The 20,699-nt window shown below is 40.0% G+C and overlaps 1 protein-coding gene across 1 annotated transcript in view; it reads left to right on the top strand.

Moving 5' to 3' along the window:
• The window catches only part of LOC6616395, a 55,785-nt gene that overhangs the window by 11,348 nt on the left and 23,738 nt on the right, over window positions 1–20,699 (top strand). Inside the window, exon 2 of the mRNA XM_032719475.1 lies at window positions 19,474–20,211. Coding sequence (XP_032575366.1) covers window positions 20,077–20,211 — 135 coding nt within the window. The 5' untranslated portion in view covers window positions 19,474–20,076. The remainder of the gene's footprint in view (window positions 1–19,473; window positions 20,212–20,699) is intronic.

Here is a 20,699-nt window from a genome sequence, read left to right as displayed (position 1 = left end):
CAGATTGCAATTAAGGTCAAGTTAGCTTGATCTGATTAAAGGGAAAATCCCCACATTTAATTACCAAAACGGAATCAGAATAATTTCGAGCAATTGAGCCACGTAATTAACCAGCGAGATGATGACGATGCTGTAGATTACGTTTTGCTGCACCAGCAAATGATTCTCGATTTTGCAACATCCACATCCACAAAGTCTCCGTCTGAGTTGCAAGCTCATGAATTTGCGGTTTGTTTGGGCCTTGGCCATAACGGTATACACGTAGTAAGTATGAGAGTGCAACACGCTGCGCTTTTGCCCAGCATGCTGTTTTGTATTTGTGAACTCAATGGTTGTGAATGAAATATTCGAATCGGCAGTGGCAAAAGGTTATAAATTCGACATGGTCTGCAGCTGAAGTTCTCGGGCTAAATGCGGTAAATCTTGTGGCACGAATATGAAATCAATTTTACGGATATTGGTATTTCAGATACGAATTTATTTGGGGTTTTACAGAAATTTATGAATGGAGGGGGGGTTACTTTTACAAAACAAAATATAAACTGATTAAGAAATTTGAATAAAATTAATCAAATCAGGCAGTAGAATTTCCAGTAATTACCATAACTTGTATCTGAAGTTTAAGCTTCTTGCATAATTTCCATGGAAATGATAGACCAAACAAACACCAATTCATTTTCTAGTATCGCTTGCACTTTTTTCTGGCTTGTTATGCTCACTTTCGCTGGCAAGAAAAACGACCAAAACAAACGAAATAAATAAGGCGGCATTAAAAGCGATAAAATAGAAATAAAATATGTACAAAAAACACAAAAATCGCTTTGGGGGTCCAAGTACTGGACCTCTAGTCGCCCGCCCCGTATAACTCGACCACGCCCACTCGCCGTTTTGGCGATTTGATCAAAATGCGCATAAATTTGTGGCCAGCACTGTTGTGCTTGTACGCCTGTGTGCGATTTCTGCCAAGTGAGACGTCCGTGGCGCCCACTGTCCATGTGGGTGGTCGACTGTGGAAAATTGGAGAAAAGACCATTTGCATCTTTCTCTCCGGTTTGCAAGTGTGTAGATCTTTGTACACCGGCAAAAATGGGGGCTTGTAACGCATATTTTATCAGACGCATTTTTGGCAAATATACATTTTTACTATAACACGATATTTAGAATATAAGATATTTAAATTTACAAGTCGATTCTAATTAATCATTAATAAATATCATAGATATCAGGCATATAGCAGATAACAGTAAAAAATCATGCTGAAATTCTATTTTTCCTGTGCATCAACGAGTATGCGATTCTTCGACTTCGAATTCTAAAACACGAAAATTTGCATTTAATTGGGCAAGTTTGCGCGAGCCAAGCAAGGGATATGAGCAAAGTTAAGGAGCAAAAAAGTGTATTTATTCAGCTTTGAAGCGAGTGAGAAGAAAAGTTTTTTCCTTTGAGCCTGAGAAAACGCAGCAGATGAGATTTGGCTGACATCAATCAGCCGGAGATCTTTGCATTTTGTCTGTTTTTCTTTTTTGGGGGCCGGTGTTTGTTTGTTATTTTATCTGCGACACGATGACGTTTTCAAAAGACCAAAAACTAAAAAACTAAAAAATCCGATGAGTGAAAGTACATTTTCGTATGTGGCACTGCAGTTGTTGTCATTTCATTTCATTTCTTTTGGCCGGGCCATAATGTGTGTAAGGTTTGCAACCGGCGACAGACGACTTCTCATGGCTGTGTGTCTCTTCGTCTTTTGATTGTCTGGCGATAGCCAATAGAGATTTTCATTTGTCAGTCAAAACAGCCACGGCGAAACAAAGCCGATTCCGAATCCAAAGCTACGATAGACGAAAGACGAGACGCGTCTGTCAATGACACAGAAAGAGAGTTTAAATCTACGAAGACCACGAGCATGATGTGTACTTGTTGCACTGGGTCTGATTAGACTTTTGTTGATGTTCGAGTATCTGCTTTTCACTTTCCCTCTCGCTGGAGTCTCGTTTCTTCTTCGGTTTCTTCTGCGTCATCGAGAGATTTCCAATTCTCCAATCGAGCGGCACGTGCTCAGCCACTGGGTGAAGACTGTCTGTGGGATTCTTCCAAAAACTGTTGATTAAGGGCTACGATTACGAGATGAGTTTTTTTGGCCGGAAGTGCACTTGCCCTGTGCATCACAACAGCGAAAAGTTTGGGTAAAAAATGTGGATAACTAGTAGACTTCGGGAACTGCAGACTGCAACCTTCTTAGAAATCTAGAGAAGTTCTTAATAATAAAGAAATTTGTTTTCCCATAAATAAAGTATGGCAAAATAATATCTGTGTACGTTTTAGCAACACTTAACCATAAACGTTTAATTATTATATTCTAATTAACAAATTGTTTAAAAATTGAACCATAAAGGTTCAATACACAGTCTACTTAAAATTGGTATTATATAGTCATTTATTAATGACAACTATTGAGCACATTCTTACATTTGTTTCAAACGGATAAATATTTTAAATTAAATAATTGGTAACCTGATAAATTCGAACCATCTCCGTTTAGCCCTTTGTGACGGAAGAGTTTTCGCTTTTGTCCATCAGCATTCAAGCTCCGTTGAACAATGACCTCAGTAAATTCGTTTTTAATGATTCCGAAACTTGTCCTTCAAAATTAATTACGCCCTTTACTTTACCAAGACCGTATATGTACATACATAGTAATATAGTGCAGGTACCTTGCCCAAGTGAACTTTGCTCTGAAGGCATGAACTTTACACTCTGCACATTAATCTCGGCTAGGCTCAGCTGCGCCGACTAATTACGCTGGCAATCTTTTAATTATGGTCCAACGGTTTCGGAAAATGAAACAAGAGCGACCCACAAAAGATTTGTTAGTATTTTCCAGCAGTTTTCTACCACTCATTACCAGCGATTCTTGTCACTAATCACAATGCTGATGGCTGAGGAACCAAATTAAAAAGCGACACAAGTTCTAAAAAAAAGGCAGCTAAAAGAAACATCAACAAATGTAACTGGGTCAAGTTGTTGTTGCCCGTGCTGCCGTTGAAAAATACAAAATAATTGTGGAAAATCTCAAGATCTTTTTATCTGCGGTTTTATTTTGTTGTCTTTTGGTTTTGTTTAGTTTTCGTACGTTTAATGCGCTGGCGGATGGCCGGATCGACGAACTGGGGAACTGGGCCGAGTTTCAATTAAGTTTTCAGCCCTAAAGCCAAACTCACGCCCCCCCAGCAATGGGTCTTTAGATGGGTTTTCCTATCCCCACAACTTCCGTACACCTTACGCACTTGAGAAGAGCGGAGAAAGGCTTGAGAACTCTGGAAGTGGCCAATTAGGGTGTATTAGGCAATTAGAGGTAATCAGCCTTGCTGGTAATTACCTTTTCACAATTATTCTAATGAATTCAGGTAGGTGTTTCCGCTTTCGGTTATGATGATTGATAAGTTCTGACTGCTACTCTACCTCAATTATGGGAATCCTACAAGAAATGAGATTCTAGGAGCGTTTTTACTTTGACAAATGACTTAAATCTTAAATTAAATTCGAAAAAATGTTTAAATGATCTCATTGCTTTCTAATGTTGTTGTTAATAGTATTAATGATATGGGAATATTATAATATTGGTGTGAACTTGATTGTTGACTGTTTTAAATAATGTTTTCGCTACCCAAACAGATTGCTGTATTGAATATTTGTTTGCCCAGAAATGGGTAAATATTTTTGATAAATGACAGATGTTTCCGCCCCCACCCCACTGCCCCTGTAATTATAGGCCGCCAAAATAATCGATGAAAATGGGGAAAGGTGACTTCGTGCGATTTTCACGTCGGACATCCCAAGCGGTCCATTGCCCAACTGGACGGGAGTCAATAAAAATAATTTCGCGAAAGTTGTCGCACAATATGGTCGCGCGTTGAGTGTTTACTTCATTTTCATTAAGTTGTATTTTTAAGTTTTATTTTCTCCGACTCTTTATTAGATTGTAATGTTTAATGCTGCCGCTGGCTCCACTGCCTCAAGTTGCCAGTCGCCACATTTCGCAGCCATAATTCAACTAATTAAATGCGCATGAAAAATTCAGCACTCGAACAGGCAAACTTGACAAATGGTATTAGGTTTTTGCCGCGGGGAGGGGGGCATATCAAATGCCAAGCCAAAAACTTGGGGATGAAACGCACTGTGAAATGTTTCAATTTGAAATGCACAACGAATTAATGCATTTTTTAGAGATTGGAGATTGGAAATAGTTTGAATTAGTCATGGGAAAAAGTTAACAAGCGTGAGTTGGGAGTTGGGATAGGTCAAGTTGGGTAATGCATAAGTAATATTATTTCAATTTAGTACGTATAAAAACGGTCACCCTGAGTACTAACATCTTTTTTATTACTGATATACCAATTTCTCTTAACTAGGAACTGCGATTTCCCCAAATACTGAAAGCTTTACCTAATCCAACCGACCAATTACCGGATTATTGTTAAATCTCTGGATCTTCGCTGGCCACTTAGTGGAATTAACCAGATTAGCCATGGCTCGGATCATATGTGTTCCAAGCTCGTTAATGGCGCCCAGAGACTTCGGATCGAGAGATGGTTTTCCCAATCAATTAGCTCTGACCTCCAGGTGCCCTTCGGACCTGCACTCGCCGCGGGGGGTTTTCCATTTTCCATTTCTTTCCTTTGCCCCCAAAGCCATTGATCATTTTGAATGGATTGGCCGACACGATATTGCCCTAGGTTTTGGCTACCGTTCCGACTGGCCACTACCAAAGAGCCGAGACCCAAAGCCCAAGCGAAAACAAAACCCAAGCCCAAAACAACCTGGTCAACAGCGGGCAACTTACAACTTGGGCGCAACTTTCACTAATTTTCAATGCGAGCAAACTTGATTGGTAAATTGCGGCGGCAGGACGCACTTCGTTTAATATTTCTCACCCATTCTCAGTCGCACCTGAGTTTGATTTGATTTTCCAATCAATTGGACACTTTTCCACTCTATTTTCCACACTAATTGCAATGGACACGAGGGACTTCAGAATGCTTCCCAGTTTCGTGCCAATTTTGATACTCTTGATGGAAAACCATTCGGATGAAAATGTAATAACAGGGCAATCAAGCAAATAAATTACATTCACTTATATGTGTAATTAAATTAATCTTGTATTTAAATAAGTTGTTGAAAGTGGCTCATAAATATTTATGAATCCATGTAAAAGATATATTTGTAATTGAAGTGATTTGAGATATTAAAATATGATTTGCTTGCACTGAATTGCCAATTTGGTTACCAATTTAAACAAACATTAATATTTTCACAGTTGACTTCCTTGCAAGGGTAAGAAACTATTGGATATTATTTAATGAATAATTGGAATTTTCAATCATTTGAAAATTTATCAAATCATATATGCATTAAGGAACAATAGCACCTCCCCCACCTTTGGATAATTAAAATTTCCCTCAAATGAAAACTTGAATGCAATTTCCTTTCGGCCTTCCGCTGTAACCCAAGTTTTATAGTTTTATTATGACACGCAAATGGCAAAATTAGTGAAACATATATATTTGAAAGGGGGCAGCGGGGGGGAAGTGTCGGCTGCTGTGCTATAATTATATTATAAAATGGGCCCATAATAGACTTGTTTTTCGCCCCCGGCTAATTTGCAATGTTGGCCAAATCTGTTGGCGTTTCATTTTCATTTAATTACTGCTGGTGCCGCCGTCGCAACTTTTGCTGCATTAATTGGCTTGTTTTGCTTAATAATGATTATTGGTTTTTATGACTCTTTGATTATGCGATGATGCATCGAAAAAAAAGCTGGTCTGCGAGGAAAGTCTCTGCAGTGGCTCTTGATTTTCCCCAGCTTTTTATGTTGCATGTTTTATGTTTTATTTTCCGCCGGCTCTTTGGCGAGGTGTTGAGCATTTTGTTGTAGTTGATGGCTTGTCAGTCAGGCAACTCAACTGCCGGACTGACCTGACAGACATTGTCGGTCCGTTTTAAAACGCCGGACCGCTTCTATGTCTGCTTATGCTGGCTGGTGGTGTGCTGCTGTCTTAATTATGTAATGTGCGCTTTTGAAGACAATTTAAATGGTCGCCAGTTGTGGAAAACAAACACGAACCTCGGTGGCCCAAAAACGCCTGGAAAACGGTGGGCAAACTGACCGGGAAGCCGACCATTGGGATGCTCTTAGCCGATGGACTTGGGAACCTATTCTATACCAATTTCATCAATTCGGTTTGTAGCAATTGATTTGCCCTTCGTATATGGGAAAAGGCATAAAAAGGATTATATAAGGCATCCTATGTATCCTGCAGGAAAAAAATGCATATAGCAGAGTGCTCAGAATATTCGCTATACCTTGCCCTACTTTATAGGGTATGCTGCATAATTATATGCACTTGATCGGCGCAGAGTGTGTGAGCGAGATGGAGCGCCAAAATGTGCAACTCAAGTGGACAGCCAAGTGGACAGCGAATTATGAATGATGACGCAATGCGGCCTCATCGATGGAGCTGGAAAAACCGTTGCACCGTTGGACTGGGACGGACCCAACCTGCCAGTTGCTCCTGGTTGAAGCTCTTGACCCCGTTTCATGCGGCATGATGACTGCTGAGAAAAACCAAAAGTTGAGCCGAAAATATCAAAATATCGAAACGCTTCAGAAACTTTTGGACGCCCACGAAACTCGAGTTGCATTTTAATTGCGCTGCGATTAAGCGGCAATTACATAAAATTAAAAACAAAAGTTGATTTCGAACTAAGTGATTACGGCAGAAGAGCAATGCCCAAGAAGAAAGTGAAAAAGAGCGAAGAAAGCTGCAGAAGAAACGCAAAAGGCGCAAGAAGAGCGATTAGTTAGTTACATTTGCTTAGCAAAATGTTGAATAATTACTCATAATTATCATAATTCAACTAAATACCCGCGCGGGCGGTTGCATCAGCCCAATTTGCACCACTAACCCACCGAAGAGCCACCGGGGAAGCACCGCACCACTTTAGCACGCAATCCCCTGCACACTTGGCTGGTTAATTTATGTCATGATTCCGCACATAAATTCCAAAGGAATTTTCCTATAAATTACACGGGGGCTTTTCCCTGTCGCCCGGCAATTCGTTGTTTTAAGTTAGCAGAGATGTCAGCGATTTTGTTTTTATCGTGTGTTTTCTTCTTCAGATTTTCCTGCAACATCATTACGAAACGAGACGTTTCTTCTCAGTCTTGTTTTTCTTTCGTACCGTTGCACATGAGATTTTCCCCCTTCCCCCTCCAGTGAAAAGTCGGATGGGGCCAAAGATCCCCGTGACATTTCCACATGCAAGAAGGCCTCATCTTGGGAAAAAATACATTTTGGCATGCGCTGACACGAAGTAAACATTAAACATTCTTTGGGGCCAAAAGGAAAATTGTGAGGGCGCGGTTTCTTGCCGGGCTGCATCAATAAATTTAGCTCATAACGCTGAGTGACAGTAATGTGTCATCAGCGGGTGGAAATAGTTTCTAACGAAGTGGGAGTTTTCCTCCTCAGCAGAGGCCGTGCATTTCTGTGGACTGAGAAATGAGTTTGTCGCGCCGACGAGGTGGCACATCCATTTGATCTGATTTATGGTACACGGATTCTACGCTGGATATAAAGCGGCTAACCACACTGATTTACTAGGCATACATATTTATGTGGGCGGGGGGAGCCATTCAATAATGGAGCTTTGTCATTAATGTTATGGGGAATGATCATAACTTTACTAAGCATGGGTAAATATAAAATTATGTACCTTAGTTAATATTTATTCTTATAAAATTAGTTATTTAATTGTTTAAGCACGTAGAAAAAATGGTCACTTTTCAAAAAACTATCTCAATCAGTTTGTATTTATTTATTCTTTTTTGAAAAAAGTTATATATAGATAGATAGATAGATAGATAGTTGGAAAACTATATTCATTGTTATTTCGTTATCATATAAATATGAGAAAGCATTTTAGTGCTTTAACCATATATACTTAGGTAACCTTGCCTTTGCCACCCCCACCCACATTTTGAAATACCAACTCCGAATGCATCCCTTAAAAAATCATAAAAATTATTTTTAATTTCGCCTCGTTAAACCGCAACTTGAAACCCCGACCGATAACCTGTTTGGATTGGGCGCCAACTAATGAAATCATCAACCTGTGGCCACACAATCCATCAAACTTAAGTCCAGAATGCGACAGGGGCCAAAAGTGTTAAACAATTTTCCGCACACACAAACGAAACGCATTTTCCAAGCCCGAGATGCAAATGAAGTTTTCGACTTATGCGGAGTCTCGTCTTTTGAATTTCTGTTGGGTTTGGAGCAGGAGGAGGAGGTTCGCTTGCGCGCATAATTTAAAATAATGACGGCACATGAAGCTGAATGCGTCTGAACCGAAAGAGATCGATCTGGAGGCCGGTGGATCCAATTTGGCCCGAACCCCAGGCGGATGATGCCCAATGGCTGCGCCTGATGAATCGAAGAGGCACACTCGCAAATGCTTGGTGTGTAAGGTGTATAACAGGTGTCACTCTCACTTTCGTTCGCTGGTGCTAGCCTACATACATAACAATTAGCCAACAAAACGAGTGGCCAAACTCACACGCAATTATGGCATCCTTGCCGTATCGGCGACTTGTGATCAGTGATCGCAGTTCCCCATGTGGCACTGCCACTGCCACTGCCACTGTCTCCTTATACATTTTCCTCTCGCCTTTTTGTCACTTTCCTTTTGCAATGCAAATTTCTCGTGCCGACTATTAATTGCTAATGGCATTCAACAGCCAAAAAACTAAAGGAGAAATAACCGTTGAGACAAACGCCAAGTAAAAAACCAGCCATAAAAATCGTCAACCAAATGCGGCAACCTGGCTCTAATATCCCCCACTCCATCCCATCTCCTCCAGTCACCTGAATTTTCCTTCTCCTGCCCACGAAGATCGCTGCTCATTCACAGTAGGCAGTTTTCAGCTACCGCGGCTTATATGCAGATTTCGAGGAAAGTTTCTCTGGCTCGCGAATCCTGTTTTAGGATTTTTATTAACCAAAGCTTTATGAGCGCACGAATTTATTAATATTTACAGACCTACAACTTAGCTGCACTCATCACTAATCACGCGCATGATTTTTATGCGTATTAAGACATTCAAATGAATTTGACACAGTTTTCTTGAAATTCAAGTGTTAGAAAGCGGTTGAAAATTGCATCCATTCCTATATTTCCTTTGCCATTAAATCTTGCTACTGATTAATCTCCCATTTAGGTACACCATTACAATAAAAATTAATAAAATCTGAAATGAAATCCTTTTTATTTATAGCTCTTTTGGGTAAAGTACAAATTTGCATGAATGCCGTGAATGATCTGCTAGTCGCAGTCGAGTCCAAGCTATTTGTCCTGGGGCACTGAAAATAAAACTTTCTTTGCGCGCAGTGGTGTTACCCTCCCCCTCTCACTTATCCCCCGAAACATCCAAACATCCAAAGTGTCTATAACTCCCTCTTTTTGGGCTTATCGGCGATCTTTAGACGTTGGCACGTTTCGTTCATTGCCTTGGCTTCAGTTGTTATTGTTGTTGTTGCCGTTGTTGCTATTGACGTGTTGCCAAATGACCATATTCAAGCTTTTATTGTGGCTCGTATTAGATTGCCATGGCCAATGCATAAATCTGTTATTCAATGCGAGCCCGAATTGGAATCGGAATCCGATCGAGAGCGATTCCAAGAAAGCCAGTGTAAGGCCAAAAAATAAAAGGCATTTGACTTTGGACAAGCGATTCGACTTTATGCATTCTTATTCGCAAATATTTTAAAATATTTATTCACAAGCTGCCCTTTTTAACCTCTTCTCAATTTTTTAAAATTTTAGTTAAATAAAACAAAGGCTTATAGAAATAATACTTAAAATCCGAAAGGGCTTAATTATTATTTCACTTAGCGAATATGATTATGAGTATATGATCTATACAACAAAATAATATTGATTGAATACCAAGCAATGACGGCTTATTATTTAAATAACAAAAGAGCCAACCAATCCGTCTAATGCTTTAACCAGTTCACAAGTTTCTAATGAACTGAGGACCAGCACAAGCAGCAACTATTAGAGTTTGAAATGCCGCCAATTACCAACTGAAGTGGATGTGCTAAAAAGTGCCCACTTACATATTTCATTTTCGCATACCTTTCATAGAGTGGAAAGTTCTGGCCCGCGGTGAGTCACTAAGCTCCAATAAGACACGGTTTCAGCGCTTAAAAGTCAACAGCATAAAGGCGATCTCCTATCGCAGTCCTCCCTCTCGTTCTAATAAGCCAAACAATAAATCATCATCGAGGCTTATATTTTTAGCAGATTTCTTAGCCAAAACTCTGCTGACTCACAATCCCTGAAGAGCTCCAGGCTCCATACATACACATGTACATATGTATACATTTGTGCCCAGCCATGGGTTCCCATTCCCAGACTGGAACGGCGCTTCGCTTTGAGTCTTCATCGCGTCTCTTTTGGCTTTCCTGTTGTTCTTCTTAAGCTAACAAATTCTGGCATGGTCCTAAAAAAAGGGGAGACGGGGGCTTTTGGGTGACCGCAGAGGTGGCAGGGGTGGCGGGGCGAAAAAACAGGCTTGGGCACATTGCTGGACATCACGCAAGGAGCAAGAGGCATCGAGTGGCTGCAGATCGGTGGCATCGCAATCGGAATCGGAGGTAGGAGAAAGTCTCCACGAAGGGCGGCAAAGAATCTCCAGATCTGATACCATGTTCCCAAATGCACTGGAAGAAATGGGTAATGATAAGACCGTGAAAGAAATAAAGTCTAGAACCATAAATCGAAATTTTGGTTGGTAATTGGTAGTGATGGAATAAAGAAATAATAGTTTTTATAATCTGTACTATATCTTATCTTATCTTATCAGATAAGGTATTTGGTTAGATTTATGAGTACAAATGGTTGTATTATTTAATCCTGAAGGACATATTGTCAAATATTTTTGAAGAGTGCCCTTCGGCAGCTGCCAAGACACACGAAATTCTGTTTTCCAAGTAGCCCAGCAACGAAATTTGTTATATGACTTACATTAGAGGGTGCATGCCCCCCTTTTCGCCACCACCCCCCTGAAGGTTTGGGGCATTTTTGTTTTTTGGCCGGCATTGTTTGGCAAGCGGGCAGCCACATTTGCAGCAGCAGCGGCAGCAGTAGAATTGACATTTCCTTTTACAACATCCAACAAGCTCTGCAAAATGAAAACGATAAATCAGCAACAGCGGCAGCGGCGAGCGTTTTCCATGTGATTGTCACGCTTGAAGGACTTTTCTCGTGGAAAGCGCCAACAATAAAAACCCAAGCAGAAATCAAAACAACAAAGGCGAAAATGAATTTGTTGCTTTTCTTGTTGGCCGCTGCTGTTAACAGCATTTGTTGCAGTTGTTTTTTATGAACTAGGTTACTATGTTTGTTGAGTAATTGAGTATAGTTTTTTCGCACACACGAACGAATGTGTCCATTGTTGTTTTTCTCTTTATCGTTGTCGATTAGGAAGCTGCCTCACATGCAACATGCTTTTTTATTTCTTCGCAGGAAGTCAGAGATTTTATGGGCGGTGGGGGTGGTTTTTGGCCATTTGTAAGTTACGCTGCAAATTAGCTTTATCCTTATAGGGTTATATGCTCTACGGAAATAATTTATTGCATTCATTAAAAGTTCAGCCAGGCAATTATATACATACATACATATAAACGTTGCTTAATGTTGCTTAATGAACGCATAGCCAACATCCCGTTTGAGCAATATACGTTTTATTTTCCTATTGCTAACAAAAACTAAAATATTTAATAAGTATGTATATGTAATAAATTTTTATAGATTATTTTGTGAAAGATACCCTTTACAATCTTTAGCTATATCCCTAACAAACACGATTTGCAGGCGAACTGCTTGACCTACCTTATGCTTCCTAGTCCACTTATCATTTCGTTTTATTTCTTTCCGTTCGAATTGGATTTCCCACTCCTGGCTTCCTTCTCTTCAGTCACGTTCCAGCTTCTCGTTTTATTCGTCACTATCCCCGCACCCTGCGCTCTTTTCGACTGTCCGTCTGCTGTGATCTAATTACTGTATTTGCTGTCCGTTTTGACTGCTGTCTGCTACTTTTCCCACCACCCCCTCGCCTTCGAAAAGCCTGTTTAATTTCGTCGTGCTCTGCTAGTGACTCCTTTTTGCTCCCACCCCTCGTCACCTCCCCGTCGCCATCATCATCCGCATCATCATCATCGCAACTAACCAGCTCCAACTGTCTCTTGCACTCTTTGGGGCTTGTGTTTCAATTTGGCGCATTTGCTTTTAGTTTGTGATCGAAAAAACCATTTCAACTCTGGTAAAATTTCAGTCTAGTGACGAAACACCTTAAATATTTTCAACCCTAAAAGTAGCTTTTATTGCCTTATAGATACTTAAAATAAATAAAATATTTAAGACCCGTATAGCTTCATATTAGTTTCACCACTGGTAATTGGTAGTAGCTTTCCTCACTAAGTAGATCGGATTTCACAGTGAACGTGTATTAATTTGACATCTGAAGATACCCACTGATACCCTTTTAAGTTGCCTGTCGGCTGGCATTCGATTATGACATCACTTGGAATTTAGGAAGGACTTTAGCATAAGAGAACACTCAGCACTGAATATATTATTATTGAGAGTTCCCTCCTTGTCCTGCCGCTGTGGCTTTCATTACGCGAATTTCCGTGACTGGACTATAAAAGTATTGGAATCCATAAGGAAACCGATTTTGATGGTGCTGACAATGCATGCATCAATTTTCACTTTCCACGATACCAGACCAGATACACAAATACTTATTTATATAAGTGGTGTATATTGGCCCAGTCAACAAAAAAACGAAATCCTTGTACGTGAGGTTTGACTTCGAGGTCACGTGGGAAGCATCAGCAACATCTTAAGTATCAGAAATTTCACCTCAGCTGCCGTAAGCCAAAGATTGAGATCCCAAGCAAAACAGAAATAATAAGCAATTTTAAGATAAACAACAACCACAGCAGAAATGGGATTTTTGTAAAGCTTTGGAGGGAATACCCCTTCGATTTAAGTACTATTTATTAATTATAATTCAAACAGTGTAAGCCGATCTTTGCAATCTTTTATTTCGTGTTGCGTGGATTTTGCAATTCGAGATGAAAGTTTGTCGCATGCATTACCGAGATTACATCATCGCAGCCGGCGAAAGAGTTGGATATACAGGTAAAAGAAAGAGAGGGAGTGTACTTTTGAGAGGGAGTTACATTCCCAACTGAGGCAGTCAGTCATTCAGTCAGTTCAGTTGGTCAAACATGTTTACATAAAGCTAAATATAGACACGGACAAATGTACAAACAGGACGAACAAACATTTTGCACTGGAGCAGGATAGCACTCATGCAGCCGGAGTGAAAGAGACGGCCTGAGAGAGAGAGAGAGAGACAGAGAGAGACCCCGACTTAGATGGACAGCCAGTCAAATGGTCTTGTTAATTTCCATTTTTCTATGCAAATTCCAACTTCCTCGACTCACTACGAAAATGGCAATAAATGCAGCGGATTGCAGGAAAAATGCAAAAAAAAAATAAAAATTTGACTTGCCATAAAAATTGAAATCCAAAATGTGGCGGCAGCAAATGGGCAAGGGGCGGGCGGCAGGCGGCGATGGGACAGTGGGCGTCTGTTAGGCAACCTCTGTGGGGGCATGGAAAATGGGGAAAATGGAAAATATGCCACAGCCACATGACACACAGACGCAGTCGGAGAAAAGTCAACGTGCAAAAATAACAAACAACTGTCAAATGTCTGACAAACGAGACAAGGAAAAAGACAAAACTTGCCCACAACCACCGGCAATAAACGCAAAAAACTCAGCGAAGACTGCATTTTGTGGCCAAGGATTAATGGGAAGCCAACCGAAACCCAAATGCCTATCAAATTGCACACACAGCGTGGCGGCTATCAAATTTCAGCTACTAGAAGGAGTTTAATTAGTGTGGCATAATATGTATTCAGAAAATTAAATGGGATCCCATACATTTAAATACTTGATCGTGGTATTTGTAAGATAGAATAACAAACTGTGATTTTTAGTATTAAAAAAAGGAACGCAAATAATTTTGACATTTTTATTTCACCAAGCTTAATTGCAATCGATGATGACAGTTTTCTCTTAAGAAATAATAGTCACATGATAATTTAAAAGAATATTATATTAAGAAATTCATAAGAAAGAGAAAATAATTTGAACCTTTACAGGGACTTTTTAATGCTTTTTGAAGAACAAAATTACTTTTTGATTAATTACAACAAATTAACTTTCTTGAAATAAGGCTTAAAATATACCTTTTAATAGAAATATTTTAAAACGCAAAAAGAGAATGAATTTATTTTTTATACCAGAAATGAAGTACCAAAAAACGTACTTTTAAATTTAAAACCAAAAAATGCATTGCAGGTAAAATCACACCTTTTACTGAAACGACTTTTGATAAAAGCTGTCAGTAGGGGTCTTAAATCGGTTTTGATATTCCCAGCAGCGTGCAAGTGAATAAATCCAACCATTATCACTTTACTCCGGGTGTTAAGCAATTCCAGCTGATTTTATTACTTTTTGCGCTTTCCTCTCGTTTTTTTATTTGCAGGCTGTTGTGTTTGCTTTCACGCGGCAACTTAAAGTCAAGCTGAAGCTCCAACCAGGCGGCGCAATCAATGTGAATGCTCCAGGGGTTTTGTGGGCTAGCGGGAGGGGTGGGGGGGGGGGGGGGGGAGCGGGACGGAGAAGCAGAAGCGGCAAGTATGCAGACTGGCGAAAGAATGCTGAAATTGAAGATGCGATGCACTGAATGCTTGCATAACGAATCTCGACTGTGTGTGTGGAGTGCCTAGTGTACTGTGGTGTTATCAATGGTTAGTGTTAGCGGCTTCTGTTGACAATTCATCAAAATCGGGCATAACGGCTTGGTCATCCAATTGGGATATGAAAGAGAAGTCAGAGATCTTGTGTATTTTAAAGGTATTTAAGAAATATGCTAATATCCGTAAAAAAATTTGTTATATACCCATCAGTTTTTAAAACAGGAATATTTTAGTATTTTTTTTAAAATTTTTTTAGCATGTGTTGCAAGATAATATTGAAGAAAATAGCAAAATTTAATGGGCAATTTATTCGTTAATTATTATAAGAAATCCGTGCGATGTTTAAAAGTAATAAATGTACTTAATTGCTCATTGCTATGGTTCTATGCCATGAATATTGAATCGTTTATTAAAAGTACCACAGTAAACAGTTATCTTGATATAAAAATATTTTTCAATTTAATTTGAAAACATTTCTGAATAGATAGAGTATTAGAGTGGGCTAGCCTAACGATATGAAAATTCCTGGTGTTATTGCATCGTCTGCCGCAGTGTCTCCGCCTGGCAGACATTTTTCCGGCCACTGCTCCAACTCCGTCTCCAGCTCCCAACTCCGCCGACAATCTGCATCTTCCGTCGTGGTCTGGACCACTGTTCCACGTCTATGAGATGGCATCCCGTGAGGAGCACATGGGCATGTCATTTCTTGGCTTCGTCGAGCATCTTTGGCATTTCTCAAATTTGCTTTTGTCTTTGGATTGGTATTTCCCCACAATCCTCGACTTGGGTTTGTGTTCCTCATTTTACTTTTTGCTGCTTTTGATTTATAATTATTCATTGGTTTTTGCAGCCTTCATCGGTTGGCAAACGCTAATGATATTCACATCACGTATACGAGTAGTGGGCTCAATGAGAATGCTCATACAATTATGTCAGATTGGGGGAGAAAAATCTTTATAATGCGGTAGGAAAACAATAAATTATTTAGGAGTGCTTTCCATGAAGAATATTTCGCATATTTTCTCTTGGCCAAACCAGCTTTAATAATTTCTTTTATTTTCTGTTCTTCATTTGAATACAACTTTGTGTCTTTTAGCAACTATTAATTACTCCCAAATAATTATTTTCGATTGCCTTAACCGAATATAATGATTGAAAACCCGAAATTTAAAATGTTTCACTTAACTTGCCTGCCCACAAATGCAGCTCATTATTTGAATAAAAACACGCCTGTCAAAATTGAATAGGGAAATGCCTCGTTGGCGCAGAAGAGATATAAGCCAGGTTAAAAGAAAATAAAGAAACACAATGGCAGTTGGTCTATTAGCAGAGCGCAAGCTGCCGCCGCATAATGAAAGCGAAAATTTGAATTTTGGTACAATTTGCAATTTTTCCGCGCCGCTTGTCTGCCCCCCAAGCCACCCCAACCACCCACTCCAATCGCAGCCCCACTCCGTCAGTCAGCGATCTCCTTCAGCTTTTGCACTTCTCTGCCACAGTTTTCAGTTTGCGAGTTGCCCACTAGCGGCGCAGCAGTCGACAAGTCGACAAAGAAAACAATTCATCATGTTGTACATGGAGGAACCTTTTGGTTTGGTTTTCCTCGAAGTTGGAGCCTGGCTTCAATTTATGCGGCGCTTAAATCGATTGCTTTGCCACATTGCGGCAATTGGATCACCACCCCTTCCTCCTCGCCTCCCCCTCTCCCCCATCAAACGGAGCGAAGTCGTTGTCGTTGAACCGTAAAACTGAAATATGAAGCGGAACAAGGGGGGGTTTTGGGTGATGTGCATTGCGGGTGGATCGGATCGGATGGAGTGCCAAGAGCCTGGCATCGCGTTGAGTGACCACGGACCACGAACCGCGGAACAGGCTCTTGCTTCATTAAGCTATTCATCCATCCATCCATCCAACCAAGCATCCAACCATCCAGTCAGCCTTGCAGTCAGCCATTCAGTGATCCCCAGTTCGATCCACTCGATGCGATCGTGTTGTTTTATTTCAGTCTTAAATTTGCGCTAACTAGATGTCGCAATTGAAAGTAAGCTGTCAAATATAATCGACGGGGGTGCATGTCGTACGTAGGTGTGGGTGAGCGGCGGCATAAAGCCTCATTATAATGAAAAAAAGGATTCAGTCGTAAAAAATGTGCCAGGCATTTCATTTCATTTCGAACCATACGAGGAAGTGTTATATCCAAGAAATAACGTAATACCTAGTCCTATACCTTATATAAGCCATAAAGAATTCAAAAACTATTGAAATTCCGAATTTTACTAATGAGCTTAATTGTTTTCTAACTTTGCATAAGCAATATTCAATTTTTTGGCCTTGACAAAAATGAAGATCTTGCACTAAACATTTGAAGTTTGCGATTTGCCAATTTTAACGGACTAAAAAAGTGATAATGGATTTATTTACTCGATTAAGAGTGGGTACAAATAAAACTTTCATTCTGCCGGAAATTAAAGTTCAAGTTCACCACTACAGAATGCTGGCCATTTGGCAATTGAACGATTTGATTTCGTACACATAATGACGATCCTCAATTGAAGTTCAAGGCTGAAGCTCAAGGACTTGTTCAATTGTTTTCGCATTCTCAAATGGGCCCTTGACCAGAAACCCCTCGAAATCTTGCTTCAACGTGGTAATGTGCAAATTTAATTACTGAATCATAGGCAAAGCCTTCAAAAGTATGAGAAATGCCCGGCGGCAAGACAAATATCGTAAAACCAGAAAAGAAAGGTTGTCCAAAGTCTTTAATAGCCTTGTCAAATAGTTTACCAAAACATTCCAGTTTCAGGTGCCAGGTATGTTTTTGGTTTTTTTATTAAATTCATCAAATCCGCAATTTACTTTTGGAAAAAAAGAAGCTGACATATTTTTCTGACTGTCTTAAATAAAAGAGCCCGAGGCCCTAAGCTCCAAAGAACATGGTAAATCTGTCGTATTTCTTGGGAGCTCAACTGCTGGTTATAATTGTTAATAATAATTTATGCAAATTTTTTTAGCACCTTTTGAGCTCGGCGGTCAGCGTTTCACCAATTCATATTGTTAGTGATTTGTAAGACAAACAAAAGACTGCCCGCGGAGTCAAAAAGCTGCTGGCAAATTCTCATTTTTTAGTTTTATTTTTTTTTTTTTTTGAATGTGGCCAGAAGAAACGTGTTTTCTAACAAAGGCCGACGCTTAATGGGTCGACAAATACAAGCCGCAATAAATAAATAATAAAAAGAAAATGCCCAAAAGGGAGGGGGTTACACACTTGATCTGTGTGCCTGGAAATCGTAAAGGTAGAGTCGTATACATGTGGTTATATATATAGAGATGTGGGCGGTGATCTCACCACTTAATTGGCCCCAAACCAAACGAATCTCGCTTTCTGGGCCTGTCTTCCCCAAAAACTTTCTTGTTATGGCTGTGGCGTGCGCTCTGACCGAATTGGGAAGATGAATGGCTCCACAAATGGGGCTACGGGTAGTGTTGGAAACTAAAGTAAATCCCATTCGCCGCCATATCGTGTAATTTCATTAAATCATAATTGTTTATGCAAATTCCGTTGGTCTGACGCACCGAAAAAAGACAGTCAACCTAATGCATTTCCACTTAATGCATTTGGACAGTGCGGAAAGCGAACGAATTTGCATGAGAATTGTGATTGACAGTCGGCGCACATGGCGTATACGCAATTATGGATGCCACTGACTATTCTGACATTTCCTAGATTTCGCATGGGCTCAAAGTCCATTAGTGGATATGACCGCCGTAGGGTTTCTAAATGCGATCTGTGGTATTGAGAACAACTCTTTTGGGCACATGACTTTACATCGGCCCAAATAAAATCACTGCTAGATGGTTTTTAATTAACCCATTTTGAGTCATCTGCCCATCCGGCGATTCGGGCAGGAAATGACTTCCAAGCGCCAGCCAAGATTGAAAGGGACATTAAAAAAATCCAAAAATACACAACTCAATGCAAAAACAAATGCCAAAAAATTAGTATACAGTGGGGGCTCAAAAGATGGGTTTATTTTTGGTTATGTAACAGAAAGTCTGTATGCGTCTTTACGATTTTTTAAGTTTTCATTGCATTAAAGCATTTCACATTATAACGCTGTATGCCAAATGTTGTGTTTTTGTACTTTACTGTCCATTTTTTATATATTCTTTAGTAATGGAAATCAGATATATCAAATTTGATTTCTTATTTTATCTTCATGCTCATTATGGAAAATAGCCAATAGAAATCCAGAAAACCGGCAATCTATTTTGTGAATAAAGAAGTATTTATCCAGATTGAACATTTTCGAGGTCCCACTGTTTGGCTAAAGAAACAGTTGCCAAACACGGCTTACAGTTAACGATAATGATACGAGCATGATGATGTGATGATGTTATTAGGCCCGTTCGCCTCTCAGACAGAACGACGACAAGATTGCGATCTCGGCGGCCTGACTCCAGTTTATAAATTTAGTAGTATTTTTTTTTTTGTTTTTGTCTTTTTTTCGTACACCTAATTGATTTAATAATCAAGGTTTTAAAGCGAGCTCTCCGATTTTCTATCGTTTCAGGTCTCCAAAAAAGTTGGCGAGTTGGCGCTCTCCGCGAACGCCGCTCTCCGGCGAAAGAGCGAGCGGTCGTGAGACGACTTTTCTTGGCGCCGCAACTTCAGTTTGAATTCGTCGCTCGGTCGGTTCGGTTCGATTCGGTTCGCAGCTCGCATTTGAATCCGAGAGTGAGTACTCACCAAGTGCCCAATGAGTGCTGAGTGATTTAGTGCGCAGGCGTCGCGTTCGCGTTCGAGATGCTGGGATAATATAATGCTGATGTGAAAAGTTCATTCCCCAAATAAGAAGCCACAGAAGTCCGGTCTAAGAAGTGTGCGAAAATATAGTGTAGCCGTAGCCTGGCCAAAAGCAAAACCAAAAAGAGATAAAACTCTGCAAATACGGGTTTCGTTCTTATCGCGTTCTCCTCCGTCTGGTATTTTTTTTTTGTTCGCTGCCCAAGTGCTTGACCATTAAAAAAGAACCTTTCACACACACACGCGCGCAGTGCCAGATCCTTAAGTCTGAACTCTTGGCGTTATTTTTAGACGGCTAACAAAAAATCTGGGAAAGCAACCAAGAAACCAAGCCACCGAGCAACCCGCCAGCAGAAAGGCACCAACAGAAATGGGCACCAAGTCACCCGGTGGTCCACAGCGCTGCCGTCTGATCTTGCAGCGCTGCCTGGCCATTCAGCTGACCAAGCCCGGCCACACGCCCGAGGACTTTTGGATGTACGACTCGGGATATATGATATTTCAGGTGAGTTTCGATTGGTGCACAGAGAGAAAACCAAAGTTGGAAACGAAATCCTCCGATTTTTTGTACACAGCTAAGATTTTCTCGTTTGAAAAAGCTATAAACTTTGTCAAACAAATTCCTTTATAGCTTCGAAGACTTAACAGCGATATTATAAAAAAATGTGTCAGAAATGTGCTTCGTTTTGCTTACATCTAATTCAATGCTGATGTAAAAACGACTTCAGATTCATGTTTATTTTGTATTTAGTATTTAAATGTAATTCCCATGAGAAAACACGTGTTTAAAATGTATTGTTTATTTCCCTGAACTCACACCTTAAAAGCAGTGATGGAAAGTGTTAAGAAATCCATGAATCCTTCAAGTATTCAAAGTTTTAGGATACTTAGTAGACAATTAGAAAACTAAACAGCATTGTTTAATTTTTAAAGTTTTCTGATAAAAATTATGTATGCATGATGTAAAAGTTCGCTCAATGATTGAATTAAATC

The sequence above is a fragment of the Drosophila sechellia genome, chromosome 3L (genome assembly GCF_004382195.2).
Source record: "Drosophila sechellia strain sech25 chromosome 3L, ASM438219v1, whole genome shotgun sequence".
Taxonomy (NCBI): domain Eukaryota; kingdom Metazoa; phylum Arthropoda; class Insecta; order Diptera; family Drosophilidae; genus Drosophila; species Drosophila sechellia.
The sequence above is the reverse complement of the archived record's forward strand: the minus strand, read 5'-3'. Positions and strand labels throughout refer to the sequence as shown.